At 42.7% G+C, this 22041-nt stretch overlaps 1 protein-coding gene and 2 non-coding genes across 3 annotated transcripts in view; all 3 read left to right on the top strand.

Annotated features, from left to right (window-relative positions):
* chd1 (chromodomain helicase DNA binding protein 1) overlaps positions 1 to 21147 on the top strand; it is a 40348-nt gene extending 19201 nt beyond the window's left edge. Inside the window, exons 16-37 of the mRNA XM_055875509.1 lie at positions 777 to 939; positions 1824 to 1976; positions 2457 to 2528; positions 2753 to 2902; positions 4614 to 4762; positions 9620 to 9716; positions 10150 to 10245; positions 10589 to 10765; positions 11052 to 11212; positions 11439 to 11480; positions 11574 to 11707; positions 12109 to 12247; positions 13335 to 13485; positions 13805 to 13927; positions 15007 to 15144; positions 15580 to 15831; positions 16740 to 16868; positions 17004 to 17182; positions 18290 to 18389; positions 18564 to 18615; positions 18820 to 19060; positions 19312 to 21147. Of these exons, the coding sequence (XP_055731484.1) occupies positions 777 to 939; positions 1824 to 1976; positions 2457 to 2528; positions 2753 to 2902; positions 4614 to 4762; positions 9620 to 9716; positions 10150 to 10245; positions 10589 to 10765; positions 11052 to 11212; positions 11439 to 11480; positions 11574 to 11707; positions 12109 to 12247; positions 13335 to 13485; positions 13805 to 13927; positions 15007 to 15144; positions 15580 to 15831; positions 16740 to 16868; positions 17004 to 17182; positions 18290 to 18389; positions 18564 to 18615; positions 18820 to 19060; positions 19312 to 19678 (3265 nt within the window). The 3' untranslated portion in view covers positions 19679 to 21147. The remainder of the gene's footprint in view (positions 1 to 776; positions 940 to 1823; positions 1977 to 2456; positions 2529 to 2752; positions 2903 to 4613; positions 4763 to 9619; positions 9717 to 10149; positions 10246 to 10588; positions 10766 to 11051; positions 11213 to 11438; positions 11481 to 11573; positions 11708 to 12108; positions 12248 to 13334; positions 13486 to 13804; positions 13928 to 15006; positions 15145 to 15579; positions 15832 to 16739; positions 16869 to 17003; positions 17183 to 18289; positions 18390 to 18563; positions 18616 to 18819; positions 19061 to 19311) is intronic.
* On the top strand, positions 15 to 250 carry LOC129819201 (small nucleolar RNA SNORA53). The gene has a single exon (XR_008754047.1). It is a non-coding gene; the product is annotated as a small nucleolar RNA SNORA53 (small nucleolar RNA).
* LOC129819207 (small nucleolar RNA ACA64) lies at positions 15377 to 15504 on the top strand. The gene has a single exon (XR_008754053.1). It is a non-coding gene; the product is annotated as a small nucleolar RNA ACA64 (small nucleolar RNA).
* Positions 21148 to 22041: the final 894 nt, after the last annotated feature.

The raw sequence follows: 22041 nt of genomic DNA, 5'->3' as shown, positions 1-22041 counted from the left end.
ATTTTAGGAAGATTTGAACACTTCTTAGATCCACCTCTGGAGGGTGCGCCTGTGCTGGTACTGTCGTCTCCGAGTGCTGCAGCTTCAGCCCAGAGGCTCTCAGCATCTTTCTGGCTGTACAGTCGGAGGTGTTTTAGTCATTGGCATTGTAGAGCAGTCTACCTCCCTCCCCAGCCCTCCTTCTGCACTGGCAACTCTCAGTTATACTGTTGGGAATCAACCAGTGCAGCTTGGCTGGGGGGTGGACAACACACCCCTTTTTTAGTTCCACTGGGACTTTGGGGGCTTCATCAGGAGTGTGCAATGTTCCAAAAGATATCAATGATGTACTTCACCTTTTATATAAATAAACCAGTCAACTACCTCGCCTCAATATACTTGTAAACTGGCATATGGCTCCATAACACAGAGGGGCTATTTCCCGGACAGAAATTAAGCCTAATCTTAGACTAATTTGGCTTTTAAACTGGACTAAGGAAAATTGAACTTCTCAAACATGGTATAAAATAGACCTTAATTAATCTGGATGGAAATTAGGCCAAGTCTAGGTATTTAAGTGCGGGTATAAACTAAACCTAGGATGTAGGTGTAACTTCAGGTTTCCTGTTTATCCTGACTGAGTTAAAAGTTAATTTGGAGTGTTCCTTTTCCAAATGAGTTAATCCAGAAATTAATAAAAAATTGTATTAAATACATTGCAAATGGTAGTAATCATGCTATATTGGGGTATTTATTTTTATTTTTTAACTACTAAGCGTGTGTGTTGGGTGAAACAGGTGGATCTTGACGAGGAACTACAAGGCCCTGAGTAAAGGTACCAAAGGTAGCACGTCTGGCTTCCTTAACATCATGATGGAGCTGAAGAAGTGCTGCAACCACTGCTATCTCATCAAGCCCCCCGAGGACAGCGAGTTCTACAACAAACAGGAGGCCTTACAGGTGAGTGGGGTGGGGGGGGGGGTATAAATGTACATGCAAACTTTAACTTTTCATTTGTGTGACACTCTTTACTCACTCAATTGTCAAACCTTGGCATTAAGGCATTCTGGAGGGGTGAGAGCACGTCCACTGACTTGAAGCCTAAATTGAGTTTTAAATGTGGGAAAGTAGCTGCATCTCACAGTCTTGGGTTTTGAAAAATTATATTATGCTAGCAGATTCATTACTTACCAACAACTGCTGGACATTCCAATAACACTACATCACGTTTTCCTAACAACACTAGCCACGCAGGGAGCAAGCCTGCCCCGCAAGTGCAAGGGGGGTTGCCTAGCAACACGTGCCTCTGAGGGAGTTGACAACGTGATTATTATTAATTTTTTTATCTGTTCAGGCCGAACAGCTAGCACGTCAGCTAAAATGGCTTTGAAAAAATATGATTTCAGCTAATAGGAACAACAATCTAATAAAATATCAACATTCACTAATCATAAACTATTTTCATGTAATAAAAATGTTGGCACATTTGTGGGCAATATTTTTTACATTGCCTTAGAGTGAGAGCTGTGTAAACCTCAACCCTAAAAAAAAATATGCTGAATGTGTGTGTTTCAGCCACAAGCCACTCATCAGTGTTAGTTGACATGTTTTGGCTGTTACATTGGTGCTACTCTTGTGTTACACAACTCTTTTATAAGTTTGCTTATGGACTGGGGTGAGAGGCCTATGTTTAGTTACCGTTGGCCTCTTTAATAAGAAGGTGATGCTGCGTTTTGTCCAATATCCATATTTCAGGATATTTATTATTTATATTGAATTCTTTCCAGAGTTCGCATGGATTCCCACTAATCTCTCCCCCTGCCCCTCTGCCTCTCCCCCTGCAGCACCTAATCCGGAGCAGTGGGAAGCTGGTGCTGCTGGACAAGCTGCTGCTGCGTCTGCGGGAGCGTGGCCACCGTGTGCTCATCTTCTCTCAGATGGTCCGGATGCTGGACATCCTGGCCGAGTACCTGAAGAGCCGCCAGTTCCTCTTCCAGGTCAGCAGCTCACTGGCTCCTTATGTACAGATCTAGGATCAGCTTCTACTCTCCTAATCCTAAACTTAACCCATTAGTGAGAGAAATTGTAAACTGACCCAAGATCAGTGTTTAAGGGTGACTTCACCACATTCCCCTTCCCATATACTAACTAGTGTATCGTAGATCTCCAGGAAGAAGTTTAGGCAGTCCTGCTTTAAGTAATGTGTGGGTTGAATCCTCCCTAAAGAAATCTGTTCACATGATAATTTTTTTGCAAATCTTGTATTGGCTTAAGGCACGATGGCTTACTAAAAATGGTAAATAAGGTGCTTTCCTAGTCAGGATTCAGCTCAGTGGTCATCTAAGCAAAGTACCTAGAAGGTCCTAAAATTACCATACTTAAACCCCTAAAGATAAGCAAAATACAAAAACATTTAAACGTTGAAGAACATTGAGAGTTTGCTGGGACGAGGACTAAAATGTGTCTCGTCTTTGTAGAGATTGGACGGCTCCATCAAGGGAGAGATGAGGAAACAGGCGCTGGACCATTTCAACGCTGAGGGCTCTGAGGTAAGTGTGGAATGAATGCACCATAATATCTACTACTGCGCTAACAGCCAGGGTTGGGGACAAATCAGATTACTTCCTGAATCGAGTTGAAAACCCCAACCCTGCTAATTTTACTCAATAGTTTTACTCAATAATTCACTGATGGGGTGAATATATAATTGGAAATCTACTGTAATGAACCATCTTACACCCCACGTTATTATATCTCACTTCCTACCGTCCAGGATTTCTGCTTCTTGTTGTCAACACGGGCGGGCGGTCTGGGCATCAACCTGGCGTCAGCCGACACGGTGGTCATATTTGACTCGGACTGGAACCCACAGAATGACCTGCAGGCCCAGGCCAGAGCCCACAGGATTGGCCAGAAGAGACAGGTATGCAACCAATTACTTTGTGAAGTTGAATTGCGGTCAAGTTCAACGTCAAGTTTTGTTACCAAATGACAAAGCAGCTAAGAACCCAAAATGGCGTTGATTAATACAGGTTTTAGAGCCTTGTGCTATTGGTCTTACCATCTATGTGTAGTGTAGAGGTCAACTGATTATGATTTTAACGCTGATACCGATTTTATTGGAGGACCCAAAAAAAGCTGAAACCGATTAAATTGGCCGATTTTTATTATGTATATTTTTTAAATATATATATATGTAATAATGACAATTACAACAATACTGAATGAACACTTATTTTGACTTAATACGTAAATAAAATCAATTTAGTTTAAGTTCCTTGCTCAGAACATGAGAACATATGAGAGCTGATGGTTCAATATTCCCAGTTCTTCAATATTCCCACTTAAGAAGTTTTAGGTTGTAGTTATAGGAATTATAGGACTATTTCTATACCGTTTGTATTTCATATACCTTTGACTATTGGATGTTCTTAAAGGCATTATAGTATTGCCAGCCTAATCTCGGGAGTTGATAGGCTTGAAGTCCTTAACAGTGCTGTGCTTCAAGCATTGCGAAGAGCTGCTGGCAAACGCAGGAAAGTGCTGTTTGAATTAATGCTTACGAGCCTGCTGCTGTCTACCACGGCTCAGTCAAACTGCTCTATCAAATCATAGACTTAATTATAATATAATAAACACACAGAAATACGAGCCTTGTCATTAATATGGTCAAATCTGGAAACGATCGTTTCGAAAACAAAACGTTTATTCTTTCAGTGAAATATGGAACCGTTCCGTATTTTATGCAACAAGCCAGGCAGCCCAAACTGCTCCATATACCCTGACACTGCTTGCACTGAATGCAAGAGAAGTGACACAATTTCCCTAGTTAATATTGCCTGCTGACATGCAAATATTAACTAAATATGCAGGTTTAAAAAAATATATACTTGTGTATTGATTTTAAGAAAAGCATTGATGTTTATGGTTAGGTACATTGGTGCAACGATTGTGCTTTTTTCGCGACTGAGCTTTTGTTAAATCATCACCCGTTTGGCGAAGTGGGCTGTGATTCGATGATAAATGAACAGGCACCGCATTGATTATTTTCAACGCAGGACAAGCTAGTTAAACTAGTAATATCATCAATCGTGTAGTTTCATGTTTTTTTATAAGATAAGTTTAATGCTAGCTAGCAACTTACAGTGGCTCCTTGCTGCACTTGCGTAACAGGTGGTCTGCCTGCCACGCAGTTTCCTCATGGATTGCAATGTAATCGGCGTCCAAAAATGCTGATTACCGATTGTGTGAACTTGAAATCGGCCCTGCCGATTAATCGGTCGACGTGTAGCGTATATTGATGTATACAGGGCTCATCTGTAAAATAGATCTTGGTCTCAGCATGACTCACTGTCAAAATTAAATAATTATATTAGGAAACAGGCTGTTGTTTGCACAACACGCGTTGTCAAGTTCTATTGATACCCAATGACCGCAGGCACGAGACCAAGATACATGGTCATATGAGTCCAATACATGTTGTATTGAATAGTTCTGTAAAGCTGTTAATCTCTTCTGATTTTGTCACTCACCCTATATCCTAAACAAACATGCTTTCCCAGTGGGAACAGAACGTCTAAAATAAAGCATTACGTAGTTGTGGACGTCCAACATGAAACCTGTATGTCTCCCAGGTGAACATCTACCGCCTGGTGACTAAGAGCTCGGTGGAGGAGGAGATCATTGAGCGGGCCAAGAAGAAGATGGTGCTGGACCATCTAGTCATCCAGAGGATGGACACCACGGGCAAGACGGTTCTCCACACCGGCACCGCCCCGTCCAGGTACACAAATACACACTGAAAACACACTCACATCTCTAGGTACTTACATACAGACAAGAGTCCACAAACTCACGCGAGAACGCATGCAAGAGTCCACAAACTCACGCGAGAACGCATGCAAGAGTCCACAAACTCACGCGAGAACGCATGCAAGAGTCCACAAACTCACGCGAGAACGCATGCAAGAGTCCACAAACTCACGCGAGAACGCATGCAAGAGTCCACAAACTCACGCGAGAACGCATGCAAGAGTCCACAAACTCACGCGAGAACGCATGCAAGAGTCCACAAACTCACGCGAGAACGCATGCAAGAGTCCACAAACTCACGCGAGAACGCATGCAAGAGTCCACAAACTCACGCGAGAACGCATGCAAGCGCACTTACTCTACACATTTTTAAATTTGAGTTATTTAGCAGACTCTCTTATCCAGAGCGACTTACAGGAGCAATTGGGCTTAAGTGCCTTGCTCAAGGGAACGTCAACAGAAATTTCATATAGTCGGCTTGGGGATTCAAACCGGCGACCTTTCGGTTACTGGCCCAACACTCTTAACCACTATTCTACATGCTGCTTTACACGCATACGCACACACACATTGCCAGTTACACCTTACACTCTCAACTACAACAACAAAGTGCATTCTTCCTCAGTGTGCTTAGTCTCTTACAAACACACACCCTATAGCTACCCTCTAGATGCTTACTCACAAATACACACCCTATAGCTACCCTCTAGATACTTACTCACAAACACACACCCTATAGCTACCCTCTAGATGCTTACTCACAATACACACCCTATAGCTACCCTCTAGATGCTTACTCACAAATACACACCCTATAGCTACCCTCTAGATGCTTACTCACAATACACACCCTATAGCTACCCTTTAGATGCTTACTCACAATACACACCCTATAGCTACCCTCTAGATGCTTACTCACAATACACACCCTATAGCTACCCTCTAGATACTTACTCACAAACACACACCCTATAGCTACCCTCTAGATGCTTACTCACAAATACACACCCTATAGCTACCCTCTAGATGCTTACTCACAAATACACACCCTATAGCTACCCTCTAGATGCTTACTCACAAATACACACCCTATAGCTACCCTCTAGATGCTTACTCACAAATACACACCCTATAGCTACCCTCTAGATGCTTACTCACAAATACACACCCTATAGCTACCCTCTAGATACTTACTCACAAACACACACCCTATAGCTACCCTCTAGATGCTTACTCACAAATACACACCCTATAGCTACCCTCTAGATACTTACTCACAAACACACACCCTATAGCTACCCTCTAGATGCTTACTCACAAATACACACCCTATAGCTACCCTCTAGATACTTACTCACAAACACACACCCTATAGCTACCCTCTAGATGCTTACTCACAAATACACACCCTATAGCTACCCTCTAGATGCTTACTCACAATACACACCCTATAGCTACCCTCTAGATGCTTACTCACAAATACACACCCTATAGCTACCCTTTAGATGCTTACTCACAATACACACCCTATAGCTACCCTCTAGATGCTTACTCACAAATACACACCCTATAGCTACCCTCTAGATACTTACTCACAAACACACACCCTATAGCTACCCTCTAGATGCTTACTCACAAATACACACCCTATAGCTACCCTCTAGATACTTACTCACAAACACACACCCTATAGCTACCCTCTAGATGCTTACTCACAAATACACACCCTATAGCTACCCTCTAGATACTTACTCACAAACACACACCCTATAGCTACCCTCTAGATGCTTACTCACAAATACACACCCTATAGCTACCCTCTAGATGCTTACTCACAATACACACCCTATAGCTACCCTCTAGATGCTTACTCACAAATACACACCCTATAGCTACCCTTTAGATGCTTACTCACAATACACACCCTATAGCTACCCTCTAGATGCTTACTCACAATACACACCCTATAGCTACCCTCTAGATGCTTACTCACAAAAACACACCCTATAGCTACCCTCTAGATCACATATGTCAGAGTCAAGGCCCGCGGGCCACATCCGGCCCGCGAGAAGGTTTTTTACGGCCCCTGGGATGATCTTGATTTATTATTAGAACCGGCCCGCAGACCGCAGCAAGCCGGCAGCCCGCAGATCTTTTACACGCACCAATACTACATTTCCCACAATGCAACGGTGACGCACCGAGCAGTAGGCTGCTTCATTTCAATATTTATTGGCACAGCAGTCGTCAGCATCACAGTAAAATTAACTTTCAGATACCCATCAAAAATGGCAAAACGGAAGGTGGACACTGAGAACCGGGGGTTTCAAACAAGGTGGGAGTCGGAGTATATGTTCACGGAGGTAGCTGGAAAACCTGTGTGTCTTCTGTGTGGAGAAAGTGTGGCGGTACTGAAAGAGTATAATCTGAGACGACATTATGAAACGAAACACGCGGACAAAAACAAGAATATGGACATGGAACAAAGGCTACAAAAGGCAGAGGAATTAAAACGAGGCCTCAAATCTCGACAGGCTCTGTTCAAAAAAGCCAAATCACAAGGCCAGGCTGCTGTCAAGGCCAGTTTTATTTTGGCAGAAGAGATCGCTAAATCAGCCCGGCCATTTACGGAGGGGGATTTCATCAAAAACTGCATGATTAAAGTTTGTGACGAAGTTTGCCCAGAAAAAAGGCAACTCTTTTTAAATGTGAGTCTGAGCAGAAACACCATTGCCGAGAGAGTAGACCAGTTGTCCATCAATCTAAAAGAGCAGCTTGTGAAAAAGGGAAAAGATTTCATTGCATATTCCTTGGCTGTGGATGAGAGCACCGACATTTCTGACATTGCCCAGTTGTCAATTTTCATCCGCGGAGTGGACTCCAGCCTAAGCGTGACAGAGGAGTTTTTGGCTTTACGTCCTATGCATGGCACAACTACGGGGCATGATTTGTATGAAGAGGTGTCAAGATGTGTAAATGAGATGGAGCTGCCTTGGGAAAAACTCGTGGGTTTGACAACCGACGGAGCACCTGCGATGTGTGGACACAGGAGCGGACTGGTGGCGAAGATACGGGAAAAGATGCAAGAGGAAAACGCGACAGGTGAGCTGACAGCTTATCATTGTATCATACACCAGGAAGCGTTGTGCGGTAAAGCCTTGAAAATGGAGCATGTAATGAGCATCATCACGCGCACAGTTAACTTTATCAGAGCCAAAGGTTTGAATCACCGCCAGTTCAAGGCATTTCTGACGGAGTTAGAAACGGAGCATGGTGATTTGCCTTATCACACAGAGGTGCGATGGCTAAGCCAGGGAAAGGTGCTTCAAAGATGTTTCGAGCTTCGTGAGGAGATTTGTCTGTTCTTGGACAGCAAAGGGAAAGACACAACACAACTCCGAGACGAAATGTTTCTGTGTGAAATGGCTTTTCTGTGTGACATTACGAGTCATCTGAATGCAATGAACTTGCAGCTGCAGGGTCGGGATCATGTCATCTCTGATATGTACAGTACAGTGAAGGCATTTAAAACCAAACTGACTCTGTGGAAGACGCAGATGCGGAAAGAAAATTTGAGCCACTTTCCCAGCTGCCAGACCATGAAAGAGAAGCTCTCTACCAGTGCGTTCCCGAGCGCACAGTTGGCTGATAAAATAGGTATGCTTGCCGCTGACTTTCGACGCCGATTTGCTGACTTTGAAGCACAAAAAAGCAGGTTGGAACTGCTCGGTAACCCATTTGCTGTTGACGTGGAAAGCTCACCACCAAACCTCCAAATTGATTGACCTCCAATGCAATGATGCACTGAGGGCAAAATATGCGGCAGTGGGTGCTGCGGAGTTCGCCCGTTTCCTCCCCGACACAATGCCCCAGCTGCGCATCCAGGCTGCTCAAACGTTGTCTATGTTTGGCAGCACATACCTGTGTGAACAACTGTTTTCTTTGATGAACCTGAACAAAACATCACACAGAAGTCGACTTACTGCTGAACACCTCCACTCAATTCTGAGGATTTCCTCAGCTCAGAGCCTTACCCCGAACATTGATGAACTTGTGGAAAAGATGGGACACCACCAAGTATCACCCTCAACCTCAAACAAGTGAACATTACTGTGCAATCACATATTTAGAGTTTTTACTCAGTTCAAGTTTAAAAGTTAAAGTTTAATATTTGTTTTCACTGCATGTTACTTCTCCTTAAACAAAGTGTTGTTTTTGATTAATAGATTTTTGCACTTTATTTTATTGTATTTCAATCCAATTATATTTTAAAAATATTTCAGTTGAGTGGATGATAGAAAATTGCTATTATTGTTTTTTTCTTTGAAGTAAATTTAGCCCACTTTTGCTAAAATAGAAAATATAGGCTACTGATGGTGCCTTGAATACCGGTTTCTTTCATTTAATGTTCATGTTATGGGGATTTTTATATAAAGGAAATTTGTCTTTTGTGTCTGTTGAAAATTAAAGATTACTGACAGAGCCATAAGAAAATATTGCTTTATTTATCTGATCATATTGGAATATATTTGTTAGGTTTTCAGTAGGTTCAATTAGGTTCACTAGACTATATGCGTCATTTAAAAATTTTTCAATGAACATTCGAACAGTCCGGCCCTCGGCTTGTAGCTAAATTTTTTATTTGGCCCTCCGTCCATTTGACTTTGACACCCCTGCTCTAGATGCTTACTCACAAATACACACCCTATAGCTACCCTCTAGATGCTTACTCACAAACACACACACCATCCTTCTGAGGTGTTCACGGTCATGCACACGCCCTTGCAAGGTTTTTTGTGTTCTCATTTGGAACTTCCATCACTTGCAGTGCCACTCCGTTCAACAAGGAGGAGCTGTCGGCCATTTTGAAGTTTGGTGCTGAGGAGCTGTTCAAGGAGCAGGAGGGGGAGGAGCAGGAGCCTCAGGTTTGTCACTCACCTCATCACTATCACGATACTATGTTACACTTTTTTTTTGTGACAAAAAAGGACACAAAGCGGACTAAACTTTAAAAACCTGCTTAATTTAAAATAGTTATATATTGGGGGAGGGGGAAACAAATGTGACTGGGTGGGAAAATAAGGCTGTTTTCAACAAGATATGAATTATGCTTCATCTTTCGTTTACTTGCCATGATACTAATGAGTATCGCGATACTGATATCCTGACAACCCTAATCCTTATCATTGTAGGCGTAACTGTGGTACTTTGCAGTTCCTATTAATCTCTAATGTTGCATTTGTTCTGGTGTCGACCTATATTGTGTCTGATGTTGGTTGACATTCAGGTTCCCCGCTGTGGATCGATAAAGTTAATACGTTTTTCATCAACTGACTGTTTTCGGTTTCCCTCTGGCAGGATATGGACATCGACGATATCCTGAAGAGAGCCGAGACCAGAGACAATGACCCCGGCCCCTCCACTGTTGGAGAGGAGCTACTCTCACAGTTCAAGGTATATATCACGTTCATCGCAAGTAAAGGCTTTTTAAAAATAACCACTAATGGAAAGAACGGCACTAGCAAGAATGAAAAGAAGTACAATAGTGGGTTTTTTTTTTTAAACAAATTTCATGTAAACGTAAAGGGCAAAATTTCTGGACACCGATTTAAGTTTAGTCCTGGACAAAAAAAAATTTATATGGATATTCTCCATTTACCATGCTATTTCTAGTCCAGGACTAGGCTAAATCGGTGTCTGGGAAACAGGCCCTAATAAGAGTAAAACAAATAAAATGATAAGTCAATCCGCTGAGCCTCTATGACCTCTCGACCTAACACTGACCCCTCCCTGCCAGGTGGCCAACTTCTCCATGATGGAGGAGGAGGAGATCGTCATGGATTCTGAGCGCCACCATCGGGGCTGGGATGACATCATCCCCGAGGAGCAGCGGCGGCGGATGGAGGAGGAGGAGAGGCAGAAAGAGCTGGAGGAGATCTACCTGCTGCCCCGCATGAGGAACTGTGCCAAACAGGTTAGCTAGAGGGGCACTCCCTTCTCTCTCTCACACACACACAGCAGTACTCTCCAATGGAGAGATTTAGTTTGTCAATTAATCAAAACAGGAATGCCAGATTTGTCTAAATGTTTCTGTCTTAGCATTGTAATAGACTGGTATCTTTTTTTGTCTTCTAAATTAATATGTTGTGCCGAACAGTCCCGTCGCTGTCAGTGAATGATGTGCTGCGGGTTCCATTGAAACCCTCAGAGAACATGGTTCTTATTATAATAATACACTGTTGTTTGATATATGGTTCCAGGTCAACTTTAACGGCAGTGAGAGCCGGCGTAGTAGAAACAGACGGTATTCCGGCTCCGACAGCGACTCCGTCTCGGATCGCAAGAGGCCCAAGAAACGAGGACGGCCTCGGACCATTCCACGAGAAAACATCAAGGGCTTCAGCGATGCTGAGATACGAAGGTAATCACTACACATGAGATGCATTCCAAATGGCATCCGATTCCCTTTACTATGGGGATTTGGGGAACATTTTGGGATACGTGATGTCTTCTATCCTGTGGGAATAAGTCCCTGAAAAGTCCCCCCCCCCCCCCCCCCCCCCCCCCCATACCCTTTGGAGATGTAGAAAATGCACTCACCTCAATTACCTCGACTGCGCCTCACAATTTTGTCTTTTTCTACATAGATTTATCAAGAGCTACAAAAAGTTTGGTGGACCACTTGAAAGGTAACTGCAGGCAAAAACCCTCTATGTGGTTTCAATTATTTGACAACTTTTGTCAACATGCTATTTGACCAACCAAAAATCTATCTCTCTCAGACTGGATGCTATCGCCCGTGATGCCGAACTAGTGGACAAGTCTGAACATGACCTGAAGCGTCTGGCGGAGACGGTTCACAACGGCTGTCTGAAGACTCTCCGGGAGAACCCCTGTGGACCAGAGAAGACGTCAGGTACTTTCAGTGTTTGACTTGTACTGAAATAGGTGCCGATACTAATTTTGGGTGCCATTACTGTTTTATATTTAGGTGCAGGAGCTCCACAATACATTTGAGCTAATAATCTATAAAAGGAACAGGACCTCAAACAGTTTAGAATTTGAGGTGCTGGTACTCACCTCCGGTTAGCACCTGCCCAAGTCGAACCACGGGGTACTTTACACCGTTTGTCTTTTGTGTCTGTCCCTATCCATCCTTCCATCCCAATATATTCATCTCTCTCTCCAGTCCATCTCTATCCATCCATCTCTCTCCTGCTAATTCAAGTCAAAATCCACTGTTAAGTTGCTCAATAAGTGGTTGTGTTGTTATGCCCCTGGTTACTGGTTTTAAACCTCTCTCTGCCTCACCACCAGGAGGCAGAAGAGGGAAAGTGAAAGGCCCTACGTTCAGGATCTCGGGCGTCCAGGTGAACGCCAAGCTGGTGATCTCCCACGAGGAGGAGCTGGCTCCGCTCCACAAAGCCATTCCTGCCGACCCTGATGAGAGGAAGAGGTCTGTCTACATTCGGTCTCATACCTCAAACTTGGGTTACGTCCCACATGGCTCCCGTATTCCCTATTTAGTGCACTTTTGACCAGGGTCCATTTGGAACAAAACCATGCTGCTTTTACTCAACTCCTCCATCACACAACAGTTAATTGTTTAAATTTTTACACTTGCATAGCAGCCAATACAAGCGGAAATCCCTTGGCATAACAAATAGCATAGGCCCATTTAAATCCACACCATGTATTAAATAGCATAGGCCCATCTAAATCCACACCATGTATTAAATAGCATAGGCCCATCTAAATCCACACCATGTATTAAATAGCATAGGCCCATTTAAATCCACACCATGTATTAAATAGCATAGGCCCATTTAAATCCACACCATGTATTAAATAGCATAGGCCCATCTAAATCCACACCATGTATTAAATAGCATAGGCCCATCTAAATCCACACCATGTATTAAATAGCATAGGCCCATTTAAATCCACACCATGTATTAAATAGCATAGGCCAGGGGTCTTCAACATTTTCTTGCCCAGGGACCCACTTCCTGGCAAACTGGTGAACCAGGAACCCTCAGCATACATTAGCAAAAAATAAATGCCTATTGACTGGGTCGCCTATTGACAGTTTTTTTCTACTATATAAGTCTACTGTATTTCAGATTCTCCAGTGAGTCTAATCAGCTTCAATTAGTATAATTTGCTCAATATTAGGAGTTGTCATTAGAAATAACATTATTTTCTAATGTAGGTATGTGATTTTTTTTTTTAAGTGGTTTATTCTAACTATAATCATGAACATTTCAATACAAATAGATTAAAAATATTTTTTGCGGACCGCCTACACTACCTATGTGCCTGCGAATCCCCAGTTGAAAACCCCTGGCATAGGCCTATCTAAATCCACAACATTTATTTATTCATTAAAGGACAGACATGACTTTCACAATGTTGTAAGAACTATGAAACCAATCTGTACTTACAATGTAAATATATGATTGTTACATACCTAGTTTTAGGACCAATTAATTTGAAATGAGACTTTCTACTCTTACTGAATCCAAACCCTTCTCTTTTCTTAGGTACACAATTCCATGCCACTCCAAGGCAGCACACTTTGACATTGATTGGGGCAAGGAGGACGACTCTAGCCTGCTCATAGGAATCTACGAGTATGGTTACGGCAGCTGGGAAATGATTAAAATGGACCCTGATCTCAACCTGACACACAAGGTGAGTCTGAAGAAATTACTTTTGTGCACTACAGTTTATATAATACTCTAAAAACTTCTACTACTAAAACTTAAATGTCCGGTTTACAATCGCCAATATCAGCAGACGTCACATTTCTCTAGGCTATTATCGTAATTAACAATAACAGTTAAATGTCATCGATAAGTGGTCTGTAATTTTTTGGTTCATTGTCCCAACTCTAAGAAGACATGGTCTCACTTTAGAACAGGGAACTGAAACTGTCGTAACCAAGGTTACGGTAAGAGCTTTTGTGTTATAGTTGTATTCATTTACGCATCTGTTCCTTTGTGTGAACCAGCTCCTACCAGACGACCCTGACAAGAAGCCACAGGCCAAGCAACTGCAGACGAGAGCAGACTATCTTATCAAATTACTGAGCAAGGACCTGGCCAAAAAGGAAGCACAGAGGCAAGCAGGGACGGTACGTGTCCATGACTGGCTAGATCACACTCCACACACTATGGTGCCACGCCCACTTGACCCAGTTCCTGATCGAACTTAATTGTTTTCCTCCTTCCAGCCCATTCACAAACAATAACATTCCTAGCTATATGCAGGGTTGAGGAGTTGTGGCGTGTTTAATTTAGTCTCAAATTTACACCTTAAAGAAGTCTACAACTAAAGTTAGTCTGGGATTCTAAAAACAAAGTGGCCTGCCTTGCCACTTGTTTTGGTAAGCAGATGAGAGATGAAAGCGAGGGAATTGAAGCTTTTTAAATTCATAGACTATGCTCAAGATACAATAACTGACGGTCCAGTCCAACGAGCTGCACGGTACATGACGATGCTCTCCAACGGAGTTACCTGCGCTTCTGCACTGGTGCGCTTCACTCTGCAGCAATGTGATAGCTGCAAGACAAACAGTGGAGAAGTGTAGCCTTGTGCTTCACGTTCTTAGTTGTAGCGAAAGTCGGCCAATATTCTGTTTTACTTTGTGCATCGCTGACTATCAAGTCCAAAAATGTATGTACTAATCCCAGACTAGCTTTAAGGAATGTTGTTGATCTTGTGGATGCTGCCATTTGATCAGAGCAGAGACCTCTTTTTGGTCTCTTTGTCGTGTCTGGTCTGTATGACAATGTCAGTTCCTCCTAATAATGTGATGAGTTGAGCGGTTTTAGTTGGTGTCAAAAACAAGAAGTTAGTCATGAAAAACTGGCTGCAGTTTTATCGTCTCGTACTGGCATCCTGCAACGTCAACAACGTGTCAAGTGTCTCTGAAAAGGCTATGGTGGGGAAAAAAGAAAATAAATATATAAATAGAATTACATATTTTATATATGTATGGACCAATGATTGAGCTGGCTTTGGCCATTAGAGAATCCAAATCCAAGTGTGGCAAGTATAATCACCAGGAGGATGATTAATCACTCACTTTAAACATCCAATTGTGACATTGAAAGTCCAAAACCCAGCACACATTCTATTTCAAGGGCCCATGTGTTTTTTCCAATTAGCTGTAAAGAATTATTAAGTCCCTTTTTGTTATTGTTGTTGTAGGCCAATTGGCGGAAGAGGAAACCGAGGAGTAAGAAGACCAAAGCTGTGAAGCCAGCCAAGGTGGACGAAGTGGTGAAGAGTCCGTCCTCTACGCCCCACTCAGACAAGTCCTCAGAGGACGAGATTGAGGAGGAAAAGGTATGTGGAACGATCAGCTTCCTCTCCCCCAATCCTTAACCTTAACCATTAGTGTCGAGAACGCCAAACTGAACAGAGATCAGCATCAATGGGGAAACTTTACTCTATTCCAACTATGATCGAAGACTCCTTATGGCTGTGGATAGTAGGCAAGGGATCCCTTAATGAAATAACAATGAGTAACAGATCAAATTAACCCCAGTAATCAGTCAGCTGAACTCAATGAATGGGCCCAGTCTGAAAATAACCTTGGATATATCAGTTGTCAAGGGAGACAGAACTGGGCCTACAGTACTGTGGTACATTAAGCTTATTGCCTGCTCTGTATAGCTGTGTGATTAAACCCATGTGCCCACAAGCATACTTACAGAATTCAGTTAAGGTAATCTTGCATCGAGGCTGTCAAGCTATTCTAACCATCTCTCCACCTTCCAGGAGGTGGTCCCGGTAAAGCTGCCACTCAGAAGGGGCCGAGCGGAACGCGTGGTGGTGAAGGAGGAGCCTGAGCCAGAGGAGGAGCCGGAGCCGCCTGAGGAGAAGGAGCCCAAAGAAAGGGAGATGAAAAAAGAGGTTAAAAAGGAGAAGAAAGAAGAGAGCCGCGAGGTGAAAGAGAAGGACCTGAAAGAGAAGAAAGAAACCAAGCCCGTGGATCCAGTACATGAACAGGAAGAGGTCACAGGGGAGAAGGTAAGATGGTTTTGACTAGATGGGATACAGCTTTTGTAAGATTAGATTGTTTGTAGCAGGTTAGGAAAATGAATGTAGCAGGTTAGGAAAATTGGTTTAATGTTTGGAAAGGGTTTAGGCTTAGCTAAAATGCATTTGATGTTAATTTGACAGTGTTTCCCCTCTGTTTTTTTCCAGTAGTGGTGGCTAGGGGGGGTAGTGGGCGTGGCCAATTACAAAAATATTGATGCCCTACTCTTGACTGCATAGACAATGTTGCAGTTTTAAAGCAAATGTCCTGCAATTCTACACATTTTGTCATGGCCTTTGACATGTTTGCTATCTGAGTGACTCAAACATATTATAATAAAAATCAATGGGGGGGGGGGGGCGTCACTTTTATTTACATTTTTGATTCTCCCTGACTGTCTAGTTTTTATTTTGGTGATTGTTAATTCTCAAAGATGATCTTATTTAAAAATATATAACTCCATTATCTTTTCTACTTACTTTATCTGGTTTTGGTCATTTTAAGTTTAAAAAAATATATATATATTGGAGTGGCGGCAACAATTTAACAGTCATCTGCTGCTAAATGAATATAGAGGAAACACTATGACAAAAGATGTATCCCTTCTAGACATGACCAGGTAAGACTTCACCACATTGTGAATAGTTGGAAGGAACTGAAAAACTTGAAGTGCAGTTCGTTGCACTGCAAATATGAATAATGCATTAGCACTAAAGTCAAGGTTGGTCACTTGTCTTTTTTCCATGTGTGGTTTTAACACATTTTTGTGCACTATTAGTCATTTATTGTGTTAGGCATGTAGGATCTTTGGTGTCTTATTTACAAGGTTTATAATGTCTCTGCGTAGCATCTTAACAATTGTCACTTATTAATTGTGACTGTTTTTTTTTTTCTGCAGCCGAGCGAGGTGAAGACTGAGGTACGGGAGAAGGTGAAGAAAACTTCAGACACTCCGGTCCACATCACAGCAGGGGGAGAGAACATCTCGGAGGAGTCGGAGGAACTGGACCAGAAGACCTTCAGTGTGGTAAGTCACACTGAGTTGGACAAAGTCTCAGTGATGCAAATAAGTCAGCTCATTGAGTCGGGGACGTCTAGCAAAATACTGTCTTACCAATTATGGCCCTCCATTAACTGTCTATGTCCTGTCTGTGTCCCTCAGTGTAAGGAGAGGATGCGACCGGTCAAGGCGGCCCTGAAGCAGCTGGACCGTCCGGAGAAGGGCCTGTCGGAACGCGAGCAGCTGGAGCACACGCGCCAGTGCCTCATCAAGATCGGAGACCACATCACAGAGTGTCTGAAGGAGTACTCCAACCCCGAGCAGATCAAACAGTGGAGAAAGTAATGCGCCCAATATATATTTTTCACATTCAGCGTTTTGTTACAATCAATTTGCTAATTTTAAGATCAAGCTCACTGAAATACTCTACATGGTACTGTTATTTACCCGTGGTATATAAGCAATAAGGCATGAGGGGGTGTGGTATATGGCTGTTCCTGGATACAGGCCTTAGCTGTGGTATATTGGCCATATACCCACAAACACCAAAGGTGCTTAATTGCTATTATCAACTGGTTACCAATGTAATTAGAGCAGTAAAAATACATGCATTGTCATACCTGCAGTATACAGTCTGATATACCATGTCTGTCAACCAATCAGCATTCAGGGCCTGAACCACCCAGTTTATCATGTCTGATATACCATGATTGTTGAATACTCGTTCTGATTGGCTTGAAGGGCATTCTAGAGGGTGCATTATTTCCCTATGACACACAGCATATTTGCACGGTACAATTCAATAGCTGTAGTTCATTCTTACATGTTTGAGCTGCTTTTGAACGCAAAAGTCGAATTGAAAACATTACTGGCATTGTGGAATTCGATTTCCATAATGGCAAACTAGGACTGATTTGGTCTGTTAGGTTACCAAGGCAACTCCTGTAGCTGTCTAGTGAACTTGCTAGCTACTTCAGTGGACGTTGAACACATTTCAGCGGTAATTGTGTTAAATTATGGCCAAAAAGGGATCATAAACTTGGGGCATTATGCGTTCTAGCGTGTTGTGGAACACACCTTCCACGTCGTGCATTATTTTCCAGAAAACGCATAGCCCCTCGTTGATTATCCCTTACAGATTCACACATGCTGGAATGCTGTTTTATAAATACAAACAACATTGAAGATCATCCCATAGGATGATAGGACAGGCATGGCCCTGGCAAACTGACGGAATGTTAATTTCCTGATTAGAAGTTTTGTAACGTTTCATAACACTGGGGTTACGAAACGGAGCTCAGGGAATGTCGATTTATGTCCTTTAGCAATCGAACTGAGCTGGTTATGTACCTTTACCATTGACTGCATCCATACCATTACTTTGTTATGGCGCTCGTTGTATCAATGACCAGTGTTGACTTAAATCACTTTTTTCCCCTTGTCTCCAGAAACCTGTGGATATTTGTTTCAAAATTTACAGAATTTGATGCAAGAAAATTGCATAAACTGTATAAGCACGCAATCAAGAAAAGACAAGAGAATGCTCAGGTATGTATAAGCCCTGATGAAAGAGTTGCTGTTCCAGCGTGTCGGAGATATGAAAATACAATTGACTCACTTCATAAAGGTTTAACTGGGTAATAAAGTGATAAAAAATATAGATTGCATTTCTTATCTTTCAAATAGAATTTTAATGGCATCGTGTTATGATCTGTTTTACAGGCAGCAGATGGGATCACTAGCACTGTAAATACCCATGGCTTTAAACATGCAGGTATGAACTTAAACCTTCTTTTTTTTAAAGTCTGTCTTCATTTTGTTTGTTCACCATCTTGGACTAGTTTCTTTTTTTGGGGGGTTGTCTTAATGACCACGTTAAATGAAGGATTCATAAAACAAATATTAATGAACAATGAGAAAAGCAAGTGTGTGTGTGGCCTTATTAATACCGGTTCTTCTTCCTCTCCTCTTGGCCCAGACATCGAGAGGCTAAAAGACAACTCTCACCACGACGACAGCAGCAGGGACAGCTACAGCTCTGAAAGGCACCACTCGTCGTCGCGCTACCACGAGGACCGCGACAGTCGGGACAGGCACACCTCCGACCCCTACAGCAGGATGTCGGGGAGCGGGGGGGACTCCAGGAAGAGACCCTACTCGTCCTTCAGCAACGGCAAAGACCACAGAGACCACTACAGGTCAGACCGGCAGGACAGCAGGTAGGACCAACTATATACTCTTTTAAAGGCTTCCCCCTTTTTGTTGTAGATGGTTCATTTCAAGTTGGTGCCAATTCAGAGCATTTTCATTGTTCTACTGATTAGGTTTTGGGGCGTTAGTTCTAGAATCTAGTGCAACTCGATGCTTAATAAATTGGTCTCATTGTGGATCAAACAATTCTGTAACTAATAATTTCTGTATATTGGTTTTCTGTGCTGGTCAGTCTTGCTCACAGTGTCCTCTTCATCAGATACTACAGCGACAGTAAGCACAGGAAGGTGGACGAGCACCGGTCAGGCCGAGACGGACGGATGGACAGCAAGGAGCGCTCCCACTCTGACCACCGCTCCCATTCCGAACACCACTCGGGCTCCGACTACTCATCGGGCCACCACAAGTCGTCATCGCGAGGTGACTCTTACCGCTACCATGCAGACTGGCAGATGGACCAACGGGCATCGGCCAGCGGTCCCCGTTCGCCGCGTGACCAACGCTCGCCACGCGACCAACGCTCGCCCTACGACGGACGCTCGCCGTTAGGCCACCGGTCGCCCTTCGAGTACTCGTCAGACCACAAGAGCACGCCAGAGCAGATCTGGAGCAGCCGCAAGACATAACCGCCAGCGTCGGCCTGGGCTGGAGGAGCTAGCCTAGCGGGGAGAGTATCAGCCATAGACACGCGTTGAACACAGGAAATGCCTTATGGGGACTGTGGAAGAAAACAAAGCTGTACTACGCACTGTATCTGTGGTGTCCTATCTCCAACGGTGGACCACGTCCCAGGAACGATGGCGGTGGGAGCGGGTTGGCAGACAAATTGCATATTTTTGTATTTAAGAGTTAAAAGCTGTGCCATCAGTGTCGCAGCATAGTTTCTTTTATTATTTTTATAAAATGGACGCCTTTTTTTACTCCAACGGACACAAATACCCTCGAGTGCTGTCTCACCAACCCACGACACTGGATCCTGCTATTGACTGTTTGTCTCTCTCACGTTTTAATGTGGTTTTCACGTTTATTTAAAGAAGTGTTTAAATCAAGAAGAAAAGTAACGTTTATGTATTTCTCTCATAATCATGCTAAGAGTGGATGTAAGGGTTTCGTCAAAAAGCAGTCTGAATGACTTGGGCTCACCTTCCAAAGTACCTCGTTTACAGTGTTTCTAGTGACCACCTTGACGATCTGTTTTTCTTTTTTGCATCATGCTTTAATTATTTAATTTCTGTCTCCGCTGTAAAATAACCAGGATTTTTTTTGTGAGCAATTTAAAATGTCCCTTTTCACGAATTATACTACTGTAAATTATTGTAAAATAGTAAATCAATGGGCTTTTTTCTTCTCAGGCTCTCTTTGGGTTTGTTATTACAACTCTTACCTTTCCCCATCAACTCAGGCTTTTTTGTCCGTTTTAAATGTCAGTTTCGTACAACACTTAACTTTAATGATAAATGCTATTCAGAATAACTTGGTAAACGGGGAAATATTCTATTAGTTAATTATTCCCCTAGAGCAGGGGTACTCAACTCTTACCCTACTAGGTCCAGAGCCTGCTGGCTTTCTGTTCTACCTGATAATTAATTGCACCCACCTGGTGTCCCAGGTCTAAATCAGTCCCTGATTAGAGGAGAAGAATGAAAAAAAGCAGTGAGCTAGCTTGGAGGTCCAGAGTTGAGTTTGAGGGCTCTAGAGCGACTTCTTCGTTTATTTGTTTCTTTTGTGAATTCTTTTGTGAATACATGTCGGAATAGACGAGTTGAAAGCTCAAGTTTTACTACAACATGTCGTGTAAAACCAGGAGAAAACCAGGAGGGGTCTATCAAATACAAGCGCCTGTAAGATCTCAAATAAACTAGTCTTTTTACAGAAATCATTTTTTCTTTTTTTTAACATAGGCAATAATGTCAAATCTTCTATGCAGCCAAGTGTATTTCTGGTGAACAGCCTAACTGAGTGAAGCTGCTGTTACAGTTCAGTTGTACATAGATTTTTTTCTCTATATTTCAAAATGAATTTACACTGAAAATGCATGGATTTTTAAGATCATTGTTTTATATAGTTTATAAAGTCATTAAACTCAATCACTGTACTCACTTGTAATCTGGAATGGTCTTCGTGTTGGTGCAGATGTCGGAATTCTGGATTATCTCCGGTAACAGTGGTCCCCAGTTTTTACAATGACCCAGAATCCATCGTTCCCTCAGCCGATTTAAGAGACAATGGACCAGGACAGCATAAAAGCTGTGGTTATGCTATCACTAGCTACAGGAGGCATGCCTGTAAGTTTTAAATAGATCATTCACCCAAATAAGAAATTACTTTTTTGTTAACTTACTATGAGAAAATACAATTCACAAGTTGGGGTTGTTTACCTAGCTACTGTCATCAACAGTTAACTTTTAGCATTTTCTAACTGATAAACAATAGAGGTCAGAGTACCTGATATTAGCATGTTTCAATTTCATGCACAGGAGGTTGGTGGCACCTTTAATTGGCGAGAACGGCATGGTTTCCAGATGTTTGATGCCATTCTATTTGCTCCGTTCCGGCCATTGAGCCGTTCTCCTCTGCAGCCTCCACTGTGTTATCCTCCCAAAGTGTTAAATGGATTACAGTACGTTCGGAAAGTATTCAAACCTCTTCACTTCCACATTATGTTACGGCCTTAATCTAAAATGGATTACATTTTTTCCCCTCATCACACACAATACCCTATAACGACAAAGCAAAAACAGGTTTTTAGAATGTTGCATATGTATTAAAAATAAAAAACATACCTTATTAGTATTCAGACCCTTTGGAGTTAACCTGTGGTGAATTCAATTGATTGGACATGATTTGGAAAGGGGCACACCTGTCTATATATGGTCCCACAATTGACGGTGCATGTCAGAGCAAACACCAAGGCATTAGGATGAAGGAATTGTCCGTAGAGCTCCGAGACAGGATTGTGTCGAGGCATAGATCTGGGGAAGGGTACAAA

The sequence above is a fragment of the Salvelinus fontinalis genome, chromosome 21 (assembly GCF_029448725.1).
Source record: "Salvelinus fontinalis isolate EN_2023a chromosome 21, ASM2944872v1, whole genome shotgun sequence".
In the NCBI taxonomy this organism is placed as follows: Eukaryota; Metazoa; Chordata; class Actinopteri; order Salmoniformes; family Salmonidae; genus Salvelinus; species Salvelinus fontinalis.
The sequence above is the reverse complement of the archived record's forward strand: the minus strand, read 5'-3'. Positions and strand labels throughout refer to the sequence as shown.